Raw genomic sequence first — 20,421 nt, forward strand, 5'->3', positions numbered from 1 at the left:
AAAATATGAAATAATTACGAAAAAAAAAATTTTTAAAGGGAAAGTCAGGAAAAAAATATATTTAAGTTTAGGATTCCGTTTTATTTCCAATTTTTCTCTCTATCTTATTTACTTACTACCCAGATAATTAAAAATGCCGAAAAGCTTCTTCACAATAAAATAAAAGATACGAATTGATTGATGGAATTCAATAGACTTAAACATTACCAATCGACATTTAATTGTTACTTTCATATATAAAAATCTGAAAATAGTTTCTGGGATATATTAATATTTATCTAATAACAATACGTATAGGTTTTATTAGTTTTCAATAATAACGTTTAGAAATTAAATAATTAATTAATTCGAACTGGGTAGTTGTCCCGTGGCTTGTGTCGCAGACTCACGGATCAGAGGTACGCGATTCGAACCCCACTCTACTACAACTTGATACCCATTTTCTAATAGTGAGTTAGTTGCAACTCTTTGAAAATGGCCCCCGACATTAAAATATTTGATTAAATCATAAGAACGCAAATACTTCTTTTTTTTTATTGGTAATTGTTAAAATAATCATTATCGTTACTATCAAAATTATATGATATTTAGCTAACAAGGGAGACATAAACAAGTTTGAAATACTACAAAATAGAGCAATGAGAATTATACTGAAAAAAAGCAAATATAATAGTGTTGAAAAAATGAGAAAACAATTGAACTGGATAGGAATAAAGAAAAGACTATTGTATAATGTATTTGTATTTATATATAAAGTGTTTAATAATCTCATGCCAAAGTATTTTATAAGTGAAATTATATTAAATAGAAATGTACATAAATATAGGACAAGAAATAGAAATAGGATAAGACTACCACTTAAGAAAAAAAACAAAATCACAAAATAGCTTAATGTATAAAGGATTAAAACTGTATGATGAGATGCCTGAAAGTATGAAGAATGAAAGAAAACTTACGGATTTAAAAAAAAAAGTTATGTTTCAATAAACAGTACAATTAATAATGTAGTTATGTAAGAAATATTTAATAAGTATTTGTTATAATTGTAAATATATTAGTTAATATACAATGTAATATTAACTAACTTAAGTAAATAAATAAATAATTGCAATTTTTTGTTAATAGGTACATTTATGTTTATTTCATTCGTTTTACATATATTTATTTATTTATTCATACGAATATGCATATTACAAAAAATAATAACGTAATAAGACTACCACTTAAGAAAAAAAACAAAATCACAAAATAGCTTAATGTATAAAGGATTAAAACTGTATGATGAGATGCCTGAAAGTATGAAGAATGAAAGAAAACTTACGGATTTAAAAAAAAAAAGTTATGTTTCAATAAACAGTACAATTAATAATGTAGTTATGTAAGAAATATTTAATAAGTATTTGTTATAATTGTAAATATATTAGTTAATATACAATGTAATATTAACTAACTTAAGTAAATAAATAAATAATTGCAATTTTTTGTTAATAGGTACATTTATGTTTATTTCATTCGTTTTACATATATTTATTTATTTATTCATACGAATATGCATATTACAAAAAATAATAACGTTAATAAATTAATAAATTTAATAATTTTAATAAATTTATTTGAAATAATTGAAAAACGATGACTGATAAAGTTATTCGATGGTGTTTTCAATGCTTTCAGATATCCAATCGAGGAAAAATTGCGGCCTGACATATCCTGACGCTTTATCAGCATCACAACCTTTACTGCTGACGAAACTGACTACACCAATGAGGGTTGGTACTCCTTCTGCATCGTAGTGGACCAGTGGTCCTCCACTGTCACCCTGTTGAATACAAAGTGGAAATGAGAATATTTATTAATTACTCTTAAGAAACAGACTAAGCTCACAAGTTTTTTAAGACACGTGAAGAAACGTCTCCGCTTTATTGATAAGTATTTTTTTCGGAAGTATGGTGAACTATAACTATGGCTATCTAGATTGATTAAAAATTGTGGTATTGTTATTACTTGAAGATTAAAAAATATTTGACTATAAAAGAAATTGCAGAATTAAAAATGGCAAAGTTATGGTGTAACATTGTGATTGATAGTAAATTTCTAGATAGGAGAATAAATTTTGATTGAATTCTTAATTAAAACTATAATTTTTTAACATTTTACCGTTCATTCAAAATCAAGCCATTAAAAAAAGGAAATTAAACATCATTTAAAAGTAATAACTTTCCAAGATATTTCTGACAAAAAAAATATACACCGGTAGATTTCGCCTCTTGAAAATTAGATAAATAAAATAAGAAAGTTTATATATAAAAGCGAAGTGCTTCAGTAAAATTTGTTTAAATGATTTAAAGATTTGAAGGATTTAAAATCAAACCAGGAAGTTATTAAAGAAAAAAATATTTTTTGTTTTTTAAAAGAAATATGTATCTTTTAAATTACACAAATTTTGTGGTATTTTTCCTTAAAGTCCTTCTAAGAACAGGTTTCTCTAGTAAGAAGGACTCGTAAATTAATTTTGGATAATTTTTTTTCATATACTATGTCCATAACAAAAAAAACCTCTTCAATTATCGTATGAATAAATTAAAACTATTAAAACAGTCTTGTTCCAACCCCTTTTTATGGGATTCTGTAGTTTTTATTTCTTCAGCAAGTATATTTTGATTGTAAACAGGTCATTTCTACAGTATATTTTAGGCAAAATTTAAAAATTTATATTGACCATTCGATGGCATAATAGCTTGCTCTAAATCTAAATGATAGAATTTAAAAAACAAACGTTCTATTATGAAAATTCAAGTATTTTGTATTGACGGGATACGTGAAACGAATTTCAACTTAGGAAAAAATTCTAACACAAAAATTTATTACTTACGTTACATGTGCTCTGGGTAGTATTTTGTATTCCAACAGCGCAAATTGTGGACTCAACTATAAGAATCGCATTGTAATCTTGAATACATGCGGAATTATCAATAATCGTTAAATTAACAAAATTCAATGTTTCAGAAACTGGACCGGCTGAAAATAAAAATTATATTTAGTAATTAGGTAAATCCGTGAAACATTACAACATCAAAACAGATTTTAGTGACACGAATAATTTTATCGAATTTTGTCGTTGTGCCTTTTATAAAATTTAATAGATTTAATAATTGACCGAAAAAAAACGATTAAAAAATAATTGTGATTAAAAAAAAATCTAACAATTAAATAAAAACATAATAGTACGGAATTTCTATTCTGATAGTTATTTCTGTATTTTTACATAATATATATGCTTCCACTTTCCATTATGTTGTATCCCAACTCAACACGGGGCTTTTGGTTTTATTGAATTTGGGATAAAGGTCCAAGGTTCAAATCCCACTCTACTACAACTCGATTTCCATTTTTCCAGCACAAGTTATTTACGACTTTTAGGAAATGGTCTGAAAATTTTAATATTTGAGTAAATATTAAGAACTTTTTTTATTATAAAAAGTTTTTCTATTTTAAAAAAAAAAAAAAAACATCTGTACTAATTCAATAAATAAATATATATGCTAACTGTTCTCTATAACCTTTCTTCAATTTAGAGTAATTTTGTAAATATATGTTAGGTACTTGATTTGTTGAATCCCTCATGTTTTTTATTTGAAAATAATATTCTAATAAGTACGGGGGCAAAATTTTATTCTTAACAATTTTTTTTTTAAAATACACTTAAATGTCAAATGTAATTCTTTGTATCTATTCTGTGTAATTCTGAAATTGAAGAATTGAATTGAAGCGTTTGAAATTGTACCGAAGGACATCTACAAATCGTATGTTTTCACTGTGCCGTTTCTCAACATAAACGGACTATAAAATAGAGTGTAAAAATATTATTATTTTATTAGGTCCCCTGATATTTTTTACTTACTATTGGTTGTTCTACCCCACCCACTGGCTGTGGCAACTTCTCCAACAAATGTTACGTTCATATCATCTTTACTGGGAAGACGAATGGGTTTGATGGTATCTGGAAAAAAAATGAAACGTCTTTGCTACTTTTTCTTTTACAAAATAATAAAATGCAAACATAATTTATTAATTTAAATACATGAAAATGAACTGAATGACTTGCGACTTAAGGTTTTCAATTCGAAAGCGAGGGACTGTCACATCCTCACACTTTTCACTGTACTCCATAGTTCTAATGCTCCACTTCACATACGTGAAAATTTCAACATTTATCAGAATAATGGCTAATCTCTTCGTTCACATTATTCAAGCACCTCCTTAATTCGCATCAATAATTCCTCCTTCTTTACAGATACAATTTCTGTCCTTACTCGACTGGATAATCATCTGCTATTCAATGCCTAAAGAAACATTTTATATTTCTTCTTTAAAACACTCCTCGCTTCCCCATCTTTTATTGGTGTTTTGAATTGAATTTGACTAATATCTAATAAACAATGTTTTCAGTACGTCCAAATGTTATTTGACAGGCTGGATTCTCTCCCAGCAAACTCCCTTGGGAGTTATTTAGATTACACAGATAGGAAAATATTTTTGAGAAGATAATAAAAGTCTTAGAATTTACAGGGCTTATGACCTGTCATTGTCTAGTTTAATTGGTTACTTTACAAACTGTGAAACATCCACATTTCCTGAACTCTTCCATCTTTTGACTTTTTTGAAGTAAAAGAGTTGAAACCTTTATTATGTGTCCATATTACATTCTCAAATTGTTTTCCCTCTCTGTTGCAACAAATTAAAATGTGATATCTAATAATTTATTTATAAATCAAAGATATTATTTAATGTATTGATTTTATTTTGTGTATTTCACATACATACGTATTGAAAATTAACCAATAAAACATTTAGTGGTTGATTGAAAAAAAAAAAACATTCTACAATAAAAAAATAAAATAACAAAATATATAAAATTTTACATCTTTGGAAAATACATTGTTAGTGTTTATTTTACAAATCGCCTTTAATAGATTTCAGTTTAATTTGTGAAAAAATATAATTACCCGATATTTCCACTGTCCTTCCAAGATTTACCAATCCAAGATCATTGTTAAGAGATGATGGGTTGTATTGAGGATGAACAAAGAAATCCCGGGATTCCAAAATCAAACCAGGAGTCGTAACATTAACTGCACCGAACCGCACCATGACTAATGTTTTCCTGAAAGAGTTACAAGGAAGATTTTTTACGGCATTTATCATATCACTCCTTAAGTAAAAATTTATTCTAAAAATCACTCCTTAAAAGAAAAAAAACATTTTAAAAAATCACCCCTTAAATAAATGATTAAGCATATTTCAAATCACTCTTCTCATAAGAAAACATCCTTTTCAATAACCGCTTTAAAACCTTTTGAAAAATCACCCCTTAAAATGTTTTATAAAAACTTCAAGTACAAAAATACATACATTTTGCCGGACTTGTTGCTGAAAGCAATATTTTCCAGTCAAAAAAACCACACTGGTCAAAAAGAGCTTTATATTATTGTACTAAAAAAAACACATAATACATAATGTTTTCCTGAAAAAGTTGTAAAGCAGATTTATCCAGTATTTAGATTACCGTTAAATTAGTAAAATAATAGATATCTAATATTTCCACGGTTCTTCCAAGGTTAACCATCTCAAGACCATTGTAAGGAGTTGATGAATCAGATAATGAATTTGAAAGGAGGCAAGAAGAGGATCCTATAATGCCGTTTGAAATCACTTCTCAAATATAAAGGCACAAATCAAGTATAAAAATCACCCATTAAATTAACTAAAGTAACATAGCTTAATTAAGAAAGGCCACAAGAGAGCACCTTTTTAATAAAATCGTAGGTGAAGCATTCAATTATATTATTTTTGTTGATATATTGTGGTTTTATATGATACAAATCCATACATAATTATTTTGTACTATTTTTATAATAATTACAATTAGTTTTCCACTGAACCCACTGAAAACAATGTGTTTTATTTAATTATTTATTAAGTATTTGATTAATAAAAATAAACATTATTAGGTTATAATGTATTCCTCACTGGGAAATTCTGTGCCGTGCATTTTACATGCTCTTTGAGAAATAACTGTATTTTTATTGTTTGTATAAAATATATTTTATACAATTTAAAAGTACTATGATAGACTTTTATGATTTTTATGGTATGAGAAATCTTTACAAAACAATGATTTAGTCAAATTTGATTTTTAAGTAATTAAATAAATAAGCAAACTAGCCCTGAATTGACAAACTGAAGAAATCTTACTGGATTAGACAATGAGCAGCCGTAAGCACCCATTGGGGGTGGATTAAGGATCCTCCACAGGCGTTAGATCCTCCAGTTGGTGTGATCATGCGGAGATGGACCTGATGAGGGAACTGGCCCACTGCTGATGGCCACCCGTCAATGATGCGTTCTAATAAATATATAAATAACATTAATAAATAAATCACTCAAGGTTAACATAGAAATATATTCGGCAATTCCTCATTATTTAAAAAAAAAAAATTAATATTATTTACGTTTTTATTTTTATCTTTTGTAAAAAAAAGAGTTTTTTTTTTTAATTTTTAAAGATTGTAATTAAATGTACCTTTATTGAATTCATTTCAGTCATTTTATTTCTTTTACGGAGAGTTTTCTTCATTATTTTACAACAAATAAGTCAAAAATACGTTCTCTTTATTCCCATTATTTTTTTCTCCTTTATTCCCTCGATGAAACGCGATACGAAATACGTGTCGAAAATGCTTACTTTCGTCTACTGGACATTGATCAAATAAAATAATACGTGTAACGAAAAAGTATAAACAATATCTTGAAGAGCAGAATATTTTTTTTTGAATGACGATACCTTTTTTCGTGCTCTTTTTTAAATTTGAAAAAAAATTTAACCCTAAACACCTAACACAACTAATGTTAACACCTTAACACGACCGGCACTACTGCTTATGTTAGGTCAATAATAATAACAAAGCAATAATAATAGCAAATAAAACAGAACGTTAAGAAATGTGTGTTAAACAATTTATAAATGAAATACGAGTATATTGTTTTTATTGGAGCACACATAAGAATATTATGTTTGTGAGCCCCATTTCAAGATTAAAAATTTATAATAATAAATTAAAGAAAATAATAATTTATTGTACAAAGTGTTTGTTATTTGCATAAAAAACGTTTCAAAGTCACTGGATTGGGACCTAAAGCGTAAGGCTGATCATCTTACGTTCATTAAACAAAATATATTCGAGATACGCTGAAATCGTATTAATACGTTAACATACAACAGAGTGAAGAACATTTAAGAGAAGGTAATATAGAAGTCTAGGCATCTACAGGGCTTGTGGCCTGTCAATGGCTGGTTTAAGTGGCCACTTTACACACTGTGTAACATTCACCATTCTGCCTATATTTGAACATCTATATTCCTTCAATTCTTTCATCTGTTGATGTTTGTGAAGTTAAAGAGCTGAAACCTTTCTTCATCTCTGTTATAGTATGTTAATATAAACAGTTCCCCAGGGAGTTGAATCCAGTCCTTGTCTACAAAAATTTGGACAAACTCAAAATATTGTTGTATTAATACGTGATATTTTTTTTAAATGATAGAAATATATTTCAGAGAAATCCTTTGAATTTATTAGGGAATTAAATTTTTTTGCGGTTATTACAAAAAATGTGAAAATCAAAGTGATAATTTCAAATATAAGAACGTACAAACTGTATTTTTTTTACTATTATTAATATTATGAGGTACATCTATGAGTAGATAAAAAAAAAAATATTTTTGGCTACTATTTTAGTTGCTCTTAAGTGTATTTATTAAGACTAACCATTTTCGATATGCGCATCTTCGGGAAAAACATAATCTTGAGAAGCCTGAAAATAAAATCGGAATTGTAAATAAACGACTTGTATTATTTGACTTAACGAAATGATATCGCACGTCGGGGATTTAAATGACACAAGATAAAAGTAGTATCGGACGCAAAAATGTTTCCGAATATATTTCCAATCCACGTTAATAATGGCATTGTTCTTAAAATATAACGACAAAAAATAATACTTATATTACGACAAGTCAAATAAATTGGTGAGTCCAGTAATAAAAGTTAAAAAAACAATGTATCTATTATTCTGTGTAATGTCTGTCTTATCTGCCATTTATGTGGCCTTAAAAGCAAAAATGTCATTTTTACAGTAAATTTTTGATTTAAATTCAAGAAATATTAGACACGATTATCATTATGTCATTGTTATTTGTGAAAATATTTCAAATTAGATGGCACAAGTGAGTAAACTCTAGATTTTAATGAATTAGTTTATTTAATTCACATAAACGCCCGGAGGCCTTATGTTACCTACATAGATAAAATATAAAAAGTAAGAACTAGTAAGAAAACATAATTTAAAACACATACATATGATATGTGTATAAATATAAAGATGATATGATACACATAAATATTGTAAAACATTTAAGTGTGTTGTGTGATGCTATAAATACACAGTTGTAAGCGGGTAGAAAAGAAAATTATAAACAACAGATTTGCAACAGAGAGGATTAACATTTTTGGGTAGGGTTTATATAAGTTTAGGCATTTATTCCATCGGAAGACTTAAGTGAAGTAAAAGAGCTAAAACCTTTATCATATAGTTTTCTTTTCTTCTTGCTTACAACTGTGTATTTAAAGCAACACTTAGGAAGAGTTGAGGAATTGTGGACGTTTAAACAAAGGCAGAATAATGAATGTTACACAGCATGTAAAGTGGTCACATACACTAGTCAATGATAGGTCATAAACCCTGTTAAAACCTCAACTTCCACATTCCCTTCTCAAAAATGTTTTCCCTCTCTGTTGCAATAAATTTTAATCTATGTAACTTCTTAGGGAGGAAATCCAGCCTGTCTGCAAACATTTGGACACACTCAAAACATTGCTGAGAAAATATTAAGTTGTGCCTTCGTTTATTTACTGATAAAACTTTCACTATTATTACCGGGGTGCGGTACTCAAAAACGTTTCATAATAACTACATATCTACACCCTATTATTTGAAACCTTCTATTATGGTTACAATTTGCAATTAATCGGTTGCAAAACTCATTTTTTATTTTATTTATACATTTTTTAAATAACTTTTTTGATAAACTTACATTAGCCGTATTCGAAACAGACCTTTTCCTTAGTCAAGTTATTAATTATCATGTTTTAATTATAACATAAAATGTACGAAATTTTTATCGGAAATAAATTAATTCGGGATTATGATAAAAATATGCTTATGTTCAGATGAAAAAAAAAGGTTATGATTATTTTAATATGTTTAAAATAATTACATGATGACTAATTACTAACATATTATGTACTTCCGTACTTTGCCCAACATAAATAATTTGACATAACTATTCAGAAAATATTACGTATTTTTGAGAAATATTTTTTACTCAATTTTGCCTAAAAATATCAAATGAGTGAGTTTTGATATAAAGTTTAATGAAAAAAATACTGGCTTTTGTCTAAAACACTTATTTAAAATTAAAAAAAAAAAGATTTTCGGATATCTTCCTCTTTATACATATAATTCCTCTGTACGTGTGATTTCACCGTACTCCTCCTAAACGGCTTAACCGATTTGCGTGCGGTTTTCAGAGAAATATAGATCTTTGAGCTGTGCGTGTTCGTAGATATTAAAATCTTTGATCGAGTAAGTAAAAAAATAGTTAGGAGCATAAATGTTTTATTCATCGATCTACCAGGGTTGCATTCGATGAGAATGCATTTGCGAAAAAATGGAAAGATGTTATTTTTTTGTGTATAAAAGTTTTTATTTTTATGTTTACAAACATCATTTGTTTTTTTGTGGATCTCAATCAGATTCTTACCTTAAATTCCTTATAATTTCTACCCATTTATTTATTTTTATTGAATTTTTGGTAACACTAAAATAATATTAAATTTAATACATTTTAAAAATCGTATTCCAACATAAGTACACCCCTTTGTTGGTGAGATGACCAGTTTGACGTTTGCAAAAAGAATGTCATATTTGAAAAAATATTTATTTTATCTTTTAGAATTCAACCATAAACAAGTACTTACTTAAATTTAATATTTGAATATTAACAATTTTTAGTTTTGGAATTTAATCACAAGCAAGTACCTAGGTACCTACCCACTTATCAATAAAATATATTTTTCCAAGGCATGTCAAAGTTCGGGCAGGACAGCGTCTGTCCGTGAGGCGTGAATAATAGAAATATTAAGAAAACTTGTGTTTAAAGTAATGAAAAATTTGAAAAAACGACGCAAGTTTGAGGCAATATATTTTCATATTTTAATTCATAATACAGATTTTTTAAAGTGGGTTTATCACATGTTTTTTTTCACATTTTTATTTTTGAAAATAAATTATGATACACGTATGTTTTTTACCTTGACTAAGCCAAATGATATTACGAAAACACTGAGAAACTTCACGCTAATCATTTTTAAAGATTACTACCGTGTGTACATACATACGACGTATTTAGGTAAATGATTTGATATCTTCACCCGCCTTCGAGCTGTAATCTTCACACACGGATTTTAGAACAATAAAATGATAAGATTAATTGATAATTTGTTGGGTTTTTAAATATGTGGATTTCCATACACGTGACCTAAAAATAATCGCCAACTAACTAATAATATATTATTTAAATTAAATAAACACTTAAAAATGACCAACTTTAGTAAATATTAGTATATAACCACTAACCGACTATTTTAGTCTACTGGTTTCAAGACGTACCGTCTCTTCGCCTAGACAGTAACTCCACCAACGTGCAAATACTAAAATAGGTACACCTCCACCTTCCCCATCACCGTAGTATACATGTGTTCGTCAAACCCTGTCACATCAGAAACCACGATGATCAGTATGAGCAAGAAGACATATTGGCACATTAAAATAATTTTTTAGAACGAACAAAATTAAAAAAAAAATATATCAAAAAAAGCAAATGGTTGTTTACTTCTACTGGGGTGAAACGCGGAGGGGGTAAGGAGGAGTACTGCGCCGCGCTCTCCTCACTTTTCCCCTGCAGAAGTAAGCAACCATTTGTTTTTAAAAATATTTTATTAAAAAAAAAATCTTTGTTCTAAATATTTTTTAAAATATGCTTATTTGTCTTCTTGCCCATACTGATCATCGTGGTTTCAGATGTGACAGGGTTTAAGGAACAACCTATATATTACATAGTATTTCCAAAAATACATAAATCATATGCATCTTTATAGAGATACGAACACCACCATGTCAAAGCATGCACTAAGCTAGTTAAAAAATATTTAATCGTATTTTGAAGAATTGGTGGGTAGTTGAAAGGGAGAGGGGTAGAGGTAGGGTTACCCGATTGGTTAATTTTCAATTTATAATGAGGCTGTGCTGAAAACTTATTTGATTATTTACTAAGGGAATATAATTTTTTACGACTTTTTTGATGTGAAAAATCTCCATATTATTTCATTTAAGTCCTTTCTAATTATTTTAATGTAAATTTTTTACTTCTTTATCCATTCAAAATCGTGATTTGAAGTTATAAGATGATTAGCAAACTCTGAAAAATTATTATTATTTAAACATCTCATGTATTCTTTAATGCGAATATTGAAGCTACGTGACGTCCTCCGACGAAGAGATGGGTACGTCTCGAAACTGGTGTAAGTAAATATTAGTATAGTATAATATTAGACTAAAAAAGTCAGTAAGTGGTTATATACTAATATTTACTTACACTAGTTAAATTTTTTGACCACACGGTTAATGCATTAAACATAAAAAATACTTAAAAATAAAATTACTAAAACTTGTGAAACTGATTCAGAAGCAACGAGGAAATTCAGCGTCTCTTTTTTCTGTTTTATTTGTCAACAGAATATTAAACTTAGCCAAAAAAATATTTTTAATTTTTATAAATCGTATTATCAGCGCTATGATTTTTTGAAGTTTTGTGTTTCTGAAATAACTCCGCGTGTGACGTTAGAGGTTGTTTTATGACAGTTTTTCCGATTGGTTCATTTACGGTGACCAAACCGGATATCCTTCAAAGCTCTCATAGCATTGGATGGTTCATATGAACCAGGACGTTATTCAAAGTAGTGCGTTTTTATTAAAATATTTATTATTATTTTTATCGTACATTTTTAAGAAATTTGACTGTACAATTGAATGCTCTAATTTTTACCGCGTGCAAGAAAATATTTTTTGTATCCGATTTCCCGTAGGGCTGAAGTTCCTCATTGCTTCCAAAAAAATATCAGGGAAAAAACGAACGGTAATCTCGGTAAAAACTTTTTAATTAGTTAGTCATAATGTCTTCTTGGTGGAATTTTTTTATTTTAATTTGTCAAATAAATTTTTAATGAAAAATTATACTTTAATTTTATAGTCTTTATGTAGGTAATAGTTTAATTTTCTTAAAAACCATACTGTTTGATGATGTCGCGAGAGCGATTAGGCCGTTATTGGTCAATCAAACTAAGTGAACCCTGTCATGCACAAAATATCACCCTGTCATGCACAAACTTTCTAAAACGTTTACTCATACGAAATCTTTCTAATAGTTTACTATTATGTAATTTTAAATTCATCATTGCATGTTTTGTATATGTTTGAATAAAAATGAGTCGTAAAAATATCGCAAAAGCGTTGAAACCGGTCGCTGGTTAATTGCAGGCATCGTAAAATATTATCTTATATTTAAATACCTCGTGTAAAACCACTTGACTCCATTAAGACTTGAAACGGCCAATGTTCCGTGGAAGTATCGTGGACTCGTTTTTAGGATTTTAGAGGTTCAAACCCTGCCACACTGGATGCTGCATTCAAAGCATTTTCCCCTAAATTTTTATTTATGTAAATATTGTAGTCAGCATTACTTTACGGGTTATTTTACCCTTTGATCCGCGAGCATAGATTTAGTAGAGCTTTTGGCCATATTTTTTTTAAATTATGTAATTTAAAGCTTAAAAACAATTACTTATTTTTATTGTTTTTGTTTTAAACCCTTTCAGTCCTAAAAAAAATTAGTGGTATAAATTTTTACCGTCTGGAAGTCGCAATATAAAAGGTTGTTAGTTATTTTCCCTATACGATTTATTTACAAAAATAAATGGAAAACCACCATTATTATCAAACCACTAGAATATTGTTTTAAAAATTTACATACTTGCTATCATCGTTATTTATTTATTTTATTTATTTAATTTTACAATACGCCCAAGGGGCATTTACAAAAAATATACAGGTAAGTACAAACATAGTAAGTATTAATTTAAAAGATAAACAACGCTTTTTTGTATACATGTAGAAACAATAAAAAACAAACTGCCATGCAAAATAAAAAGTTAAACTTTACAAAGTAAAAAAGAAAAAAAATATGGAAATAAGAAAAGTAATTGAATTAAAAAGCAAATTGTAAATAACTTGCAAAGAATTTAAACAAAAATAAATATAAATATACATATACTTATACGTATAAAAAACTGGTATTAACAAATTATCGTTAAAAACAAATGATAAAAATTAGTTTTCAGTAAGTATAATATATAAGATAATAACATATTTTTATTTTCTTTTATAAATAGGTATATTTATAAATAATAATATCTGGTACACAAAAATATTTGATACTTTAATTTCAGAAAAAGATAATAATAAATAATACTTACTTACTTAGCGTGTCCGGTTGGATTATATCCTGCCACACCAATATGCGGCGACAGATATCGCCTTGTCGTTTGCCACAATTGGGTCCCAAGGAGTGCAGCCTTCCTCCATGAGCGGGCATGTCAATAGATGGCTGTCATCCTGGGTCACACAATATATCATCACCAGAGAGGTACCCCTACCACTGGAGATTTTTTTTCCATCGTGTAACACCCACCCGTAGTCTATTGAGGGCGATTCGTAGAGAGTATGGTAGGTGATCACCTCCTTGGATACCCTAATTTAAATCCATCCACGGTCTCGCTCCAAGATCCTGTTGCCATAGTTCTTTTCTCCGCTGTTGTGAGGATTCAACAGGGAAGGTGGCTTCGATAACACTGTTTCTAGATCTCAGACGCAGATAATTATAATGTTGAGATTTGTAAAGAGATACTAATTTTACACAACCAGACAGGTGGCAGCTCTAAGCAAAATAATCCCCATGATAAAATAATAAGTTACTTAAAAATGGCTGAAACTACTAAAAAATGTTTAAACATATACCGAAATTAATTATTTACAATAAATGCATTGTCATCTAACAGATATATGAGTTATTTTACACCAGAAAACAATTTTGCTAATTTGCTACCGTCAGGGAGCAAAGGGTTAACCTATTTCGTAATGTAGACTATAAATATTCGAGTTTTGGTAACGATAGTTTATGAATAAAGCTGCTAAACTGCAGAATGTACAGAAAAAAAACGCATATTATGTGCAGAAGCCTTATCTAGCAAGCGAATTGCATTATACTGTGTAAATTCTGCCTTGCATTTGTTCGGCTTCTGGGAGCATTAAAGGCGTGTATTCAATTATTATTTCAAGTTTATTATTTGGTTTGAATCAAAAAGATCTGTGCATTGTCAGTTCACCATCCATGTGACGAAGACGAATCGTCATTTTATTTGGAATATAAATATATGCTAGCCAAATTATAAAACGGCTTAGTATTGTAAAAGGGCAAATCAACAAATAGCCGTATTGCATTTTTGCTGAATAACCACACATTGAATGACTTAATTGTACATTCATTTAGGACCAAACGTTCAGCCATAATGTTTATTATGTAAAATATGCTAACGTGACCATAGTTTCGGTTGAAACACGGACATCCATCCAATGCTATTGCGAAAAGTAATGTTACTTGATGAATATATAGCCAATGGGTAACCTTATAATTAAAATGAAAATCCCTGAAAACTCAACGGTCAGTATACCTGCGAAATAATATTTTTACATTTATTTATTTGTATTCATTCAAAATTACACTCTTGTTACATGTTACGTAAAGTTAGGTTAGGTTAGGATAGACTGGGTTAAGTTAGGTTAGGTTAGTTGTAACACATTTTATTCTAATTTTAATAAAACAATAATTGTTTAAAAGGAAATACAACTAACCTAACCCAATGAATTATTAATGACGAAATAAACGTGTTTCCTGTTTTTAAAAGTATACAATATTATTATTTTGGTCACCCTAACCTCTCTCTAAAATCTTTGCCAATACATTAAGTGGCTAAACGTGGCTAAACGTGGCTAAACGTGGCTGGCTTATTAGTAAAATGCCAAGTGTTAACAATACGGCTAATAATTTGGATAACCAATATGTATTCTGTGGCCTTATGCTGTAACTAATTCGTTTCGTAAATTCATTCGTATCATATGAGAATGAACGAGAGCGAAACATGGTTTTGATTGCGTTAGATTGAGATGAAAATTTGACGAACGAACGAACTTATGAAACGAAATTGTGACAGAATAAGCCCGCATTTTAAATGACAATCTGGCTACGACACATGCATAATGTTTCATAAAAGTGGGAACAAAAAAATCGAATCGTGTATTAGTTTTATTGTTTATTGCAATATACACTAATGTACCGGGAGGTCTACTGACCACCATTGAGAATGCTATTATTTATCCAGTCGAGGAAGAATTGAGGCCTGACGTATCCAGATGGTTTATCAGCATCACACCCTTCATCACTGACGAAGCTGACTACTCCAATAAGGGTAGGCACTCCAACTGCATCATAGTGGATCAGAGGACCGCCACTATCACCCTGTTGAAACAAAGAGTATATTTATCAACGGTGATAAAAAATAAATACATTTATTTAATATAATTTACTTTCAAGTCCTAACTTTATAAAAACATCTGAGAACTAGAAAAAATGTTATCATTTTGTGGATACCAAAACGCATCGGTACATTTTTTGTTAGTTTCGTTTCTGGAACTCACCCGGAAACCAATGACCACCGTCTAATCATTTGTTTACAGGTGTCAAATTACTAACGCATGACGGTAAGGGAAATAGAAGATGATCTCGATTCCCCACTCGGAAGTAAAGATAACACCAAGGACAACTTTAATAAAAGCTGTGGCACCCCTAGGAGTTCAGATCAGCCTTGTTCAGGGATGAAGTAGATTAGATCAGTACATAGCAGTTCAGTTCGGAGAGTTCTAATAGTTGGCAGTTTTCGCCGTTGGCGCGCTGAGAGAGACGCTGACATGTAATAAATTTACATCGGAACCTCGACGCAAAGTTTTTTTCTGTCATTCCCAACTAGGGCAGGAGGTCTCCTGCATCAACAACTCAAAATCTTACAGGTTTTGAGGGAACAACTCAAGTCTTACAAGGATTGTTTTTTTTACATTTTTATTTTCTTATTCATTTTTTAAAAAAATAAAATTATTGTCAGGTTTTATCAGGTTTGTAATCATACACCAAAATTATATGGCTTGCTTCACCCAGCGCGATAAAATAGTAATTTGAAAATCTCATTTAATTACTAATAAATGTTTTATAATTAAAATTGCAGCTATGTTATAAAATCAATAAAAAGACGTACATTACACGTGCTTTGGGCAACACTCTGGATTCCAACAGCACATATGGTTGATTCCACAATTATTTCTTCACCGTAGTCCAAAATGCACTTGGAATTTTCAATGATCGTCAAATTAACAAATCGCAAGACTTCCGAAACGTTGCCCTCTAGAAAAATATTGAATCAAAATTTTATCACACCATTTGGATTAAAAGAGTTTTATTTGTAGCAAAATAGTAAACACAAGCAATTCTTACTGTTTGTAGTTAGACCATATCCACTCGCTGTTGCATTTTCTCCGGCAAAGGTTACATTCATAGCACTTTTACTCGGGAGGCGAATTGGTCTTATGCTTTCTAAAATACATATAAAAACAAGAAAGAAAGTATAAAATAAATAAATAAGCATTTCAATGACTTTATCTGTAATAATTGCATGAGAGAAATATTAAGAAAAGTGATTTAGTATAAGAGTAATGAAATCCTAGATTTTCCATGGAGATTATAATTAGCTTTGGCATTTTTCAAAACATCAACAACCTAATTGATTTCGCTATATAAAATGTTTAACTTTTTTTGTAATTTTCGAATACGTGGATTAATGTAGGAACCCGTCTTTTAACGAACTTCCCCGGTGTGCATACTTCTACTAAATACTTTTTACTTAGTTTTATTCAACTGAAGTGGTATATTTGTTTACCTGATGGTTCCACTCTTCTTTCCAGGTTTATAAGTCCTAGATCGTTATTTAGAGTGACAGGATTATAGTCTGGATGGATAAAGAAATTCTTAGATTCGAGAACTAGTTCTGGAGTTGTAACATTGAGAGCGCCAAGTCGAACCATTACCACATTTTTGCTGGAATAATAAAAATTATAACTAAATAAATACGACGCGTCTAATAAGAATACAAAGTGATATTTTTAAACGTTTATTTTGCTTTTAAGAAGCCAAAAACACCATATGTGTGACTCGATTATTATTGTTTATGATGGGTAAAATTTAATGAGTAATAAAAGTACAAAATAATGTGTAAAAATCTATTACCAGTTTAAAAATCATGGTCAACTTATTTAACTTATTAATAAAAAAAGCTGATTATGATAGAATAATACTTTAATCTTGCACATCCATATTGATTAATCAAAATTCATATAACAAGATTAAATAGTTAGCGTATTGCTAATCGCTATGGAGACATATATTTTTATAGCGTATTGTCAATCACTATGGAGATATATATATCAACCGCTTTGAAAATATATATCTTCAACTTGAGCTTCTCAGAGTAACGTACTTGGCGAGGCAATGAGCTGCTGTAAGTATCCATTGGGGATGGATCAAGGAGCCCCCACAGGCATTCAGCCCTCCAGCGGGAGTTATCATGCGAAGGTGAACCTGGTGAGAAAATTGGTTTGGGGCTGCTGGCCAACCCTCGATAATTCGACCTGATAAAATAGAATGCAATACATATTTTTATCCATCTTCAATTGCGGCATTTACCTAACACCAAGATTTCAGTAAAACATTGCAGGTTGAGGAGATGAAAGCGCCATATTAGCAGTTTCTTCATAAATTTACGCTGAGAGGTTATTGCATTAACTTTTTATAGGTTTTATTGGTATTCCTCAGGGAAGTTTTCTTGGACCAATATAAATAAATTCGAGTATTAGTCGTTAAATCTGGGTTCGTATTTATATAAATAAATGTTTAAAGTTTCCCTTTTTATTGAAATTCATCAACCTAATAATTTCCTTTTGGTACCACCAGCATATTAGTTTTTTTGTTTTACAAAAATGAAATGAGCAGTTTTACGCTTCAGCTTAAAATCAACTGTAAAATAAGCTTTTCATTTCAAATAAATCAGGAATTGAACCATGGTAGGCAAACGCGCTGATCAGAGGCGGACACATTCATAGTTATCTTAAATCGACATTTCCATTACGATGTACAATAGATGCATGAAAAAAAAACAAATTGTGAAAAATAAAACTACCATAGAACAGATATTATTCTTCATTCAACAATTCGTCTTTATTTTTTTGCTAATATTATATTTGTACAAAGACTTAATTACTTACTGTTGTCATTTCTTGCATCTTCAAGGAAACTAACGCGGTCGGCCTGCAAAACCATTGTCAGCATTAATAAAAAGATGAGTTTACTTACATAAATAATTGAAAAAACGTATTTTATTAAATAAACATTAATTTATCGATCTACGAAGTATGTAAGGATGCGTACACGAAATTTCGAATTAGGCTTAAAAATATAGGTATTCGAATGTTTCTTTAACTGTTATCCCCAGTTTAATTTATTAACATGCACAGAACCTCAGAGTAATAATGCGCCAAACTATAGAGGAGACCAAACGTAGGAAAACCATTATATGACTATCGGGTATTAAGTTTGCTACAGTTCGCAGCAAAACAATGGGCTGTACTCAGGTCGAGAATTGCCTAATGGATATTAATTTGCATTGTAAATCCTTTTCATATGTACATGTGTATTCATTATTGCAGTGTTAATACAATTCATTTTTCCATAATTTGCCTATATTTATTTTATAAAACTGAAAATACATGTGTGTGTTTATTTTTTTAATTTATTTATTCATTTTATTCACAATATAATTATGTTACATTTATTGAGATTTAAACCCCAACTCCATGGAACCAAACTCCTGTGTTGAGTTTGTTTGTTTGTCCGTCACATCTCCGAAACGGCAAACCGTATTGGCCTGAAATTTAGACACGTCATTCTAGATGCGATTTCAAGGTTAACGTTGCTGTTTTCAAGTAAAATTTGAATCGACCTCTACTCGATAAAGACTCAAAATTTATATGGATGCCTAACAACAAGTTTAAAAACAACATAATACACGTGCCGGGACAATAAATGACAAAAATCAATGTAAATCATGGGGAAATATTCTAAATCAATTATCTGTGAAAACTGACTCCTTAAACACCTTTGACGCTCCTACTGCTGCAACCAAATAGTATAATGCAATTCACCATAGTCGATTTTTATTTATTATAACGTAAATATCCAAGTTATTTACAAACAAAGCCAAGCACAGCGCAAAAGCATCTGATTGAACCGTTATGCGTATGTTGTCCAACAAAACAAAATGGCCGGCAATTTGTTGTTAACCAACATCGCTTGCGTTCTATGAAACTTCTCAATAGGTTGACGCATTATTACTCTGAGCACAAAACTCTATGTTTATTGATTATTTGAAAGAAACTAGTCTATTTAATACAGGTGAGCAATAAAAGAGGTACGAAATTAGAAATACTGTAAAACCATTTAAAAATAATAGTTAAAGTAGTAAAATATTTTTCAATGAAATATTTTCATATTTTTACCTTAACAAGCACCGCTGCAAACACTAGAAGACAAACGAACTTTACAGCAATCATGATGAAAATATCAATTATTTATTGATATTCGAACCTATCTCTAAGTTATAATAATTACACTACACATGTAGGTAGCTACTTATTTTCAATACCATATGATAGATAAGATAGCAGTCCATTGTTCGTGTTTTTTAAGAGATTAGAGTGGCTACCATTTGATTCGCTGATTAAAGTCGAACGAGCATTAAACGCTAATAACTGTCATCAAAATATCTCAGTAATACTGTGGTTTATTAGTAAACTCGGAGAATATAATTTTATTTTTTGAAAATCATTTTATAATTTGTAACGTTTAAGGATAAATGGGTACAAAAGTAACGTTAAGAAATGATTTATGCACTTAACAACTTCTTATTTCTTCTTCTTCTTCAGCCTTGTTCTCTCCACTGCTGGATCAAGGCCTCTTCCAAACATCTCTTT

At 29.6% G+C, this 20,421-nt stretch overlaps 2 protein-coding genes across 5 annotated transcripts; both read right to left on the bottom strand.

Moving 5' to 3' along the window:
• Positions 1–915: 915 nt before the first annotated feature.
• LOC148274482 (epithelial serine protease-like) lies at positions 916–15,441 on the bottom strand. Of its 4 annotated transcripts, none has more exons than XM_088237076.1 (7): positions 13,714–15,441; positions 7,827–7,872; positions 6,256–6,406; positions 5,007–5,164; positions 3,902–4,000; positions 2,873–3,018; positions 916–1,819 (listed from the first exon to the last, which is right to left on the bottom strand). In XM_088237076.1, the coding sequence occupies exons 3-7, from the start codon at positions 6,342–6,344 to the stop codon at positions 1,646–1,648; spliced, it is 666 nt and encodes a 221-aa protein (XP_088093202.1). In that variant the 5' UTR covers positions 6,345–6,406; positions 7,827–7,872; positions 13,714–15,441; the 3' UTR covers positions 916–1,645. The 4 variants fall into 4 exon arrangements, with proteins under 4 accessions (XP_088093202.1, XP_088093201.1, XP_088093200.1 ...); XM_088237075.1 differs by having other exon boundaries at positions 13,710–15,441; XM_088237074.1 differs by lacking the exon at positions 13,714–15,441 and adding an exon at positions 10,431–12,420.
• Positions 15,442–15,582: 141 nt separating this feature from the next.
• Positions 15,583–20,051, bottom strand: LOC148274483 (epithelial serine protease-like). Its single transcript, XM_088237079.1, has 7 exons — positions 19,948–20,051; positions 18,658–18,700; positions 17,874–18,024; positions 17,277–17,434; positions 16,835–16,933; positions 16,599–16,744; positions 15,583–15,808 (listed from the first exon to the last, which is right to left on the bottom strand). Exons 1-7 carry the CDS (start codon positions 19,999–20,001, stop codon positions 15,635–15,637), a joined length of 825 nt encoding a protein of 274 aa, XP_088093205.1. The 5' UTR covers positions 20,002–20,051; the 3' UTR covers positions 15,583–15,634.
• Between the last annotated feature and the right edge of the window lie 370 nt (positions 20,052–20,421).

Source organism: Micrasema longulum, unplaced genomic scaffold, assembly GCF_059751315.1.
Source record: "Micrasema longulum isolate JH-2025_06_02 unplaced genomic scaffold, ASM5975131v1 h1tg001642l, whole genome shotgun sequence".
Classification (NCBI taxonomy): Eukaryota; Metazoa; Arthropoda; class Insecta; order Trichoptera; family Brachycentridae; genus Micrasema; species Micrasema longulum.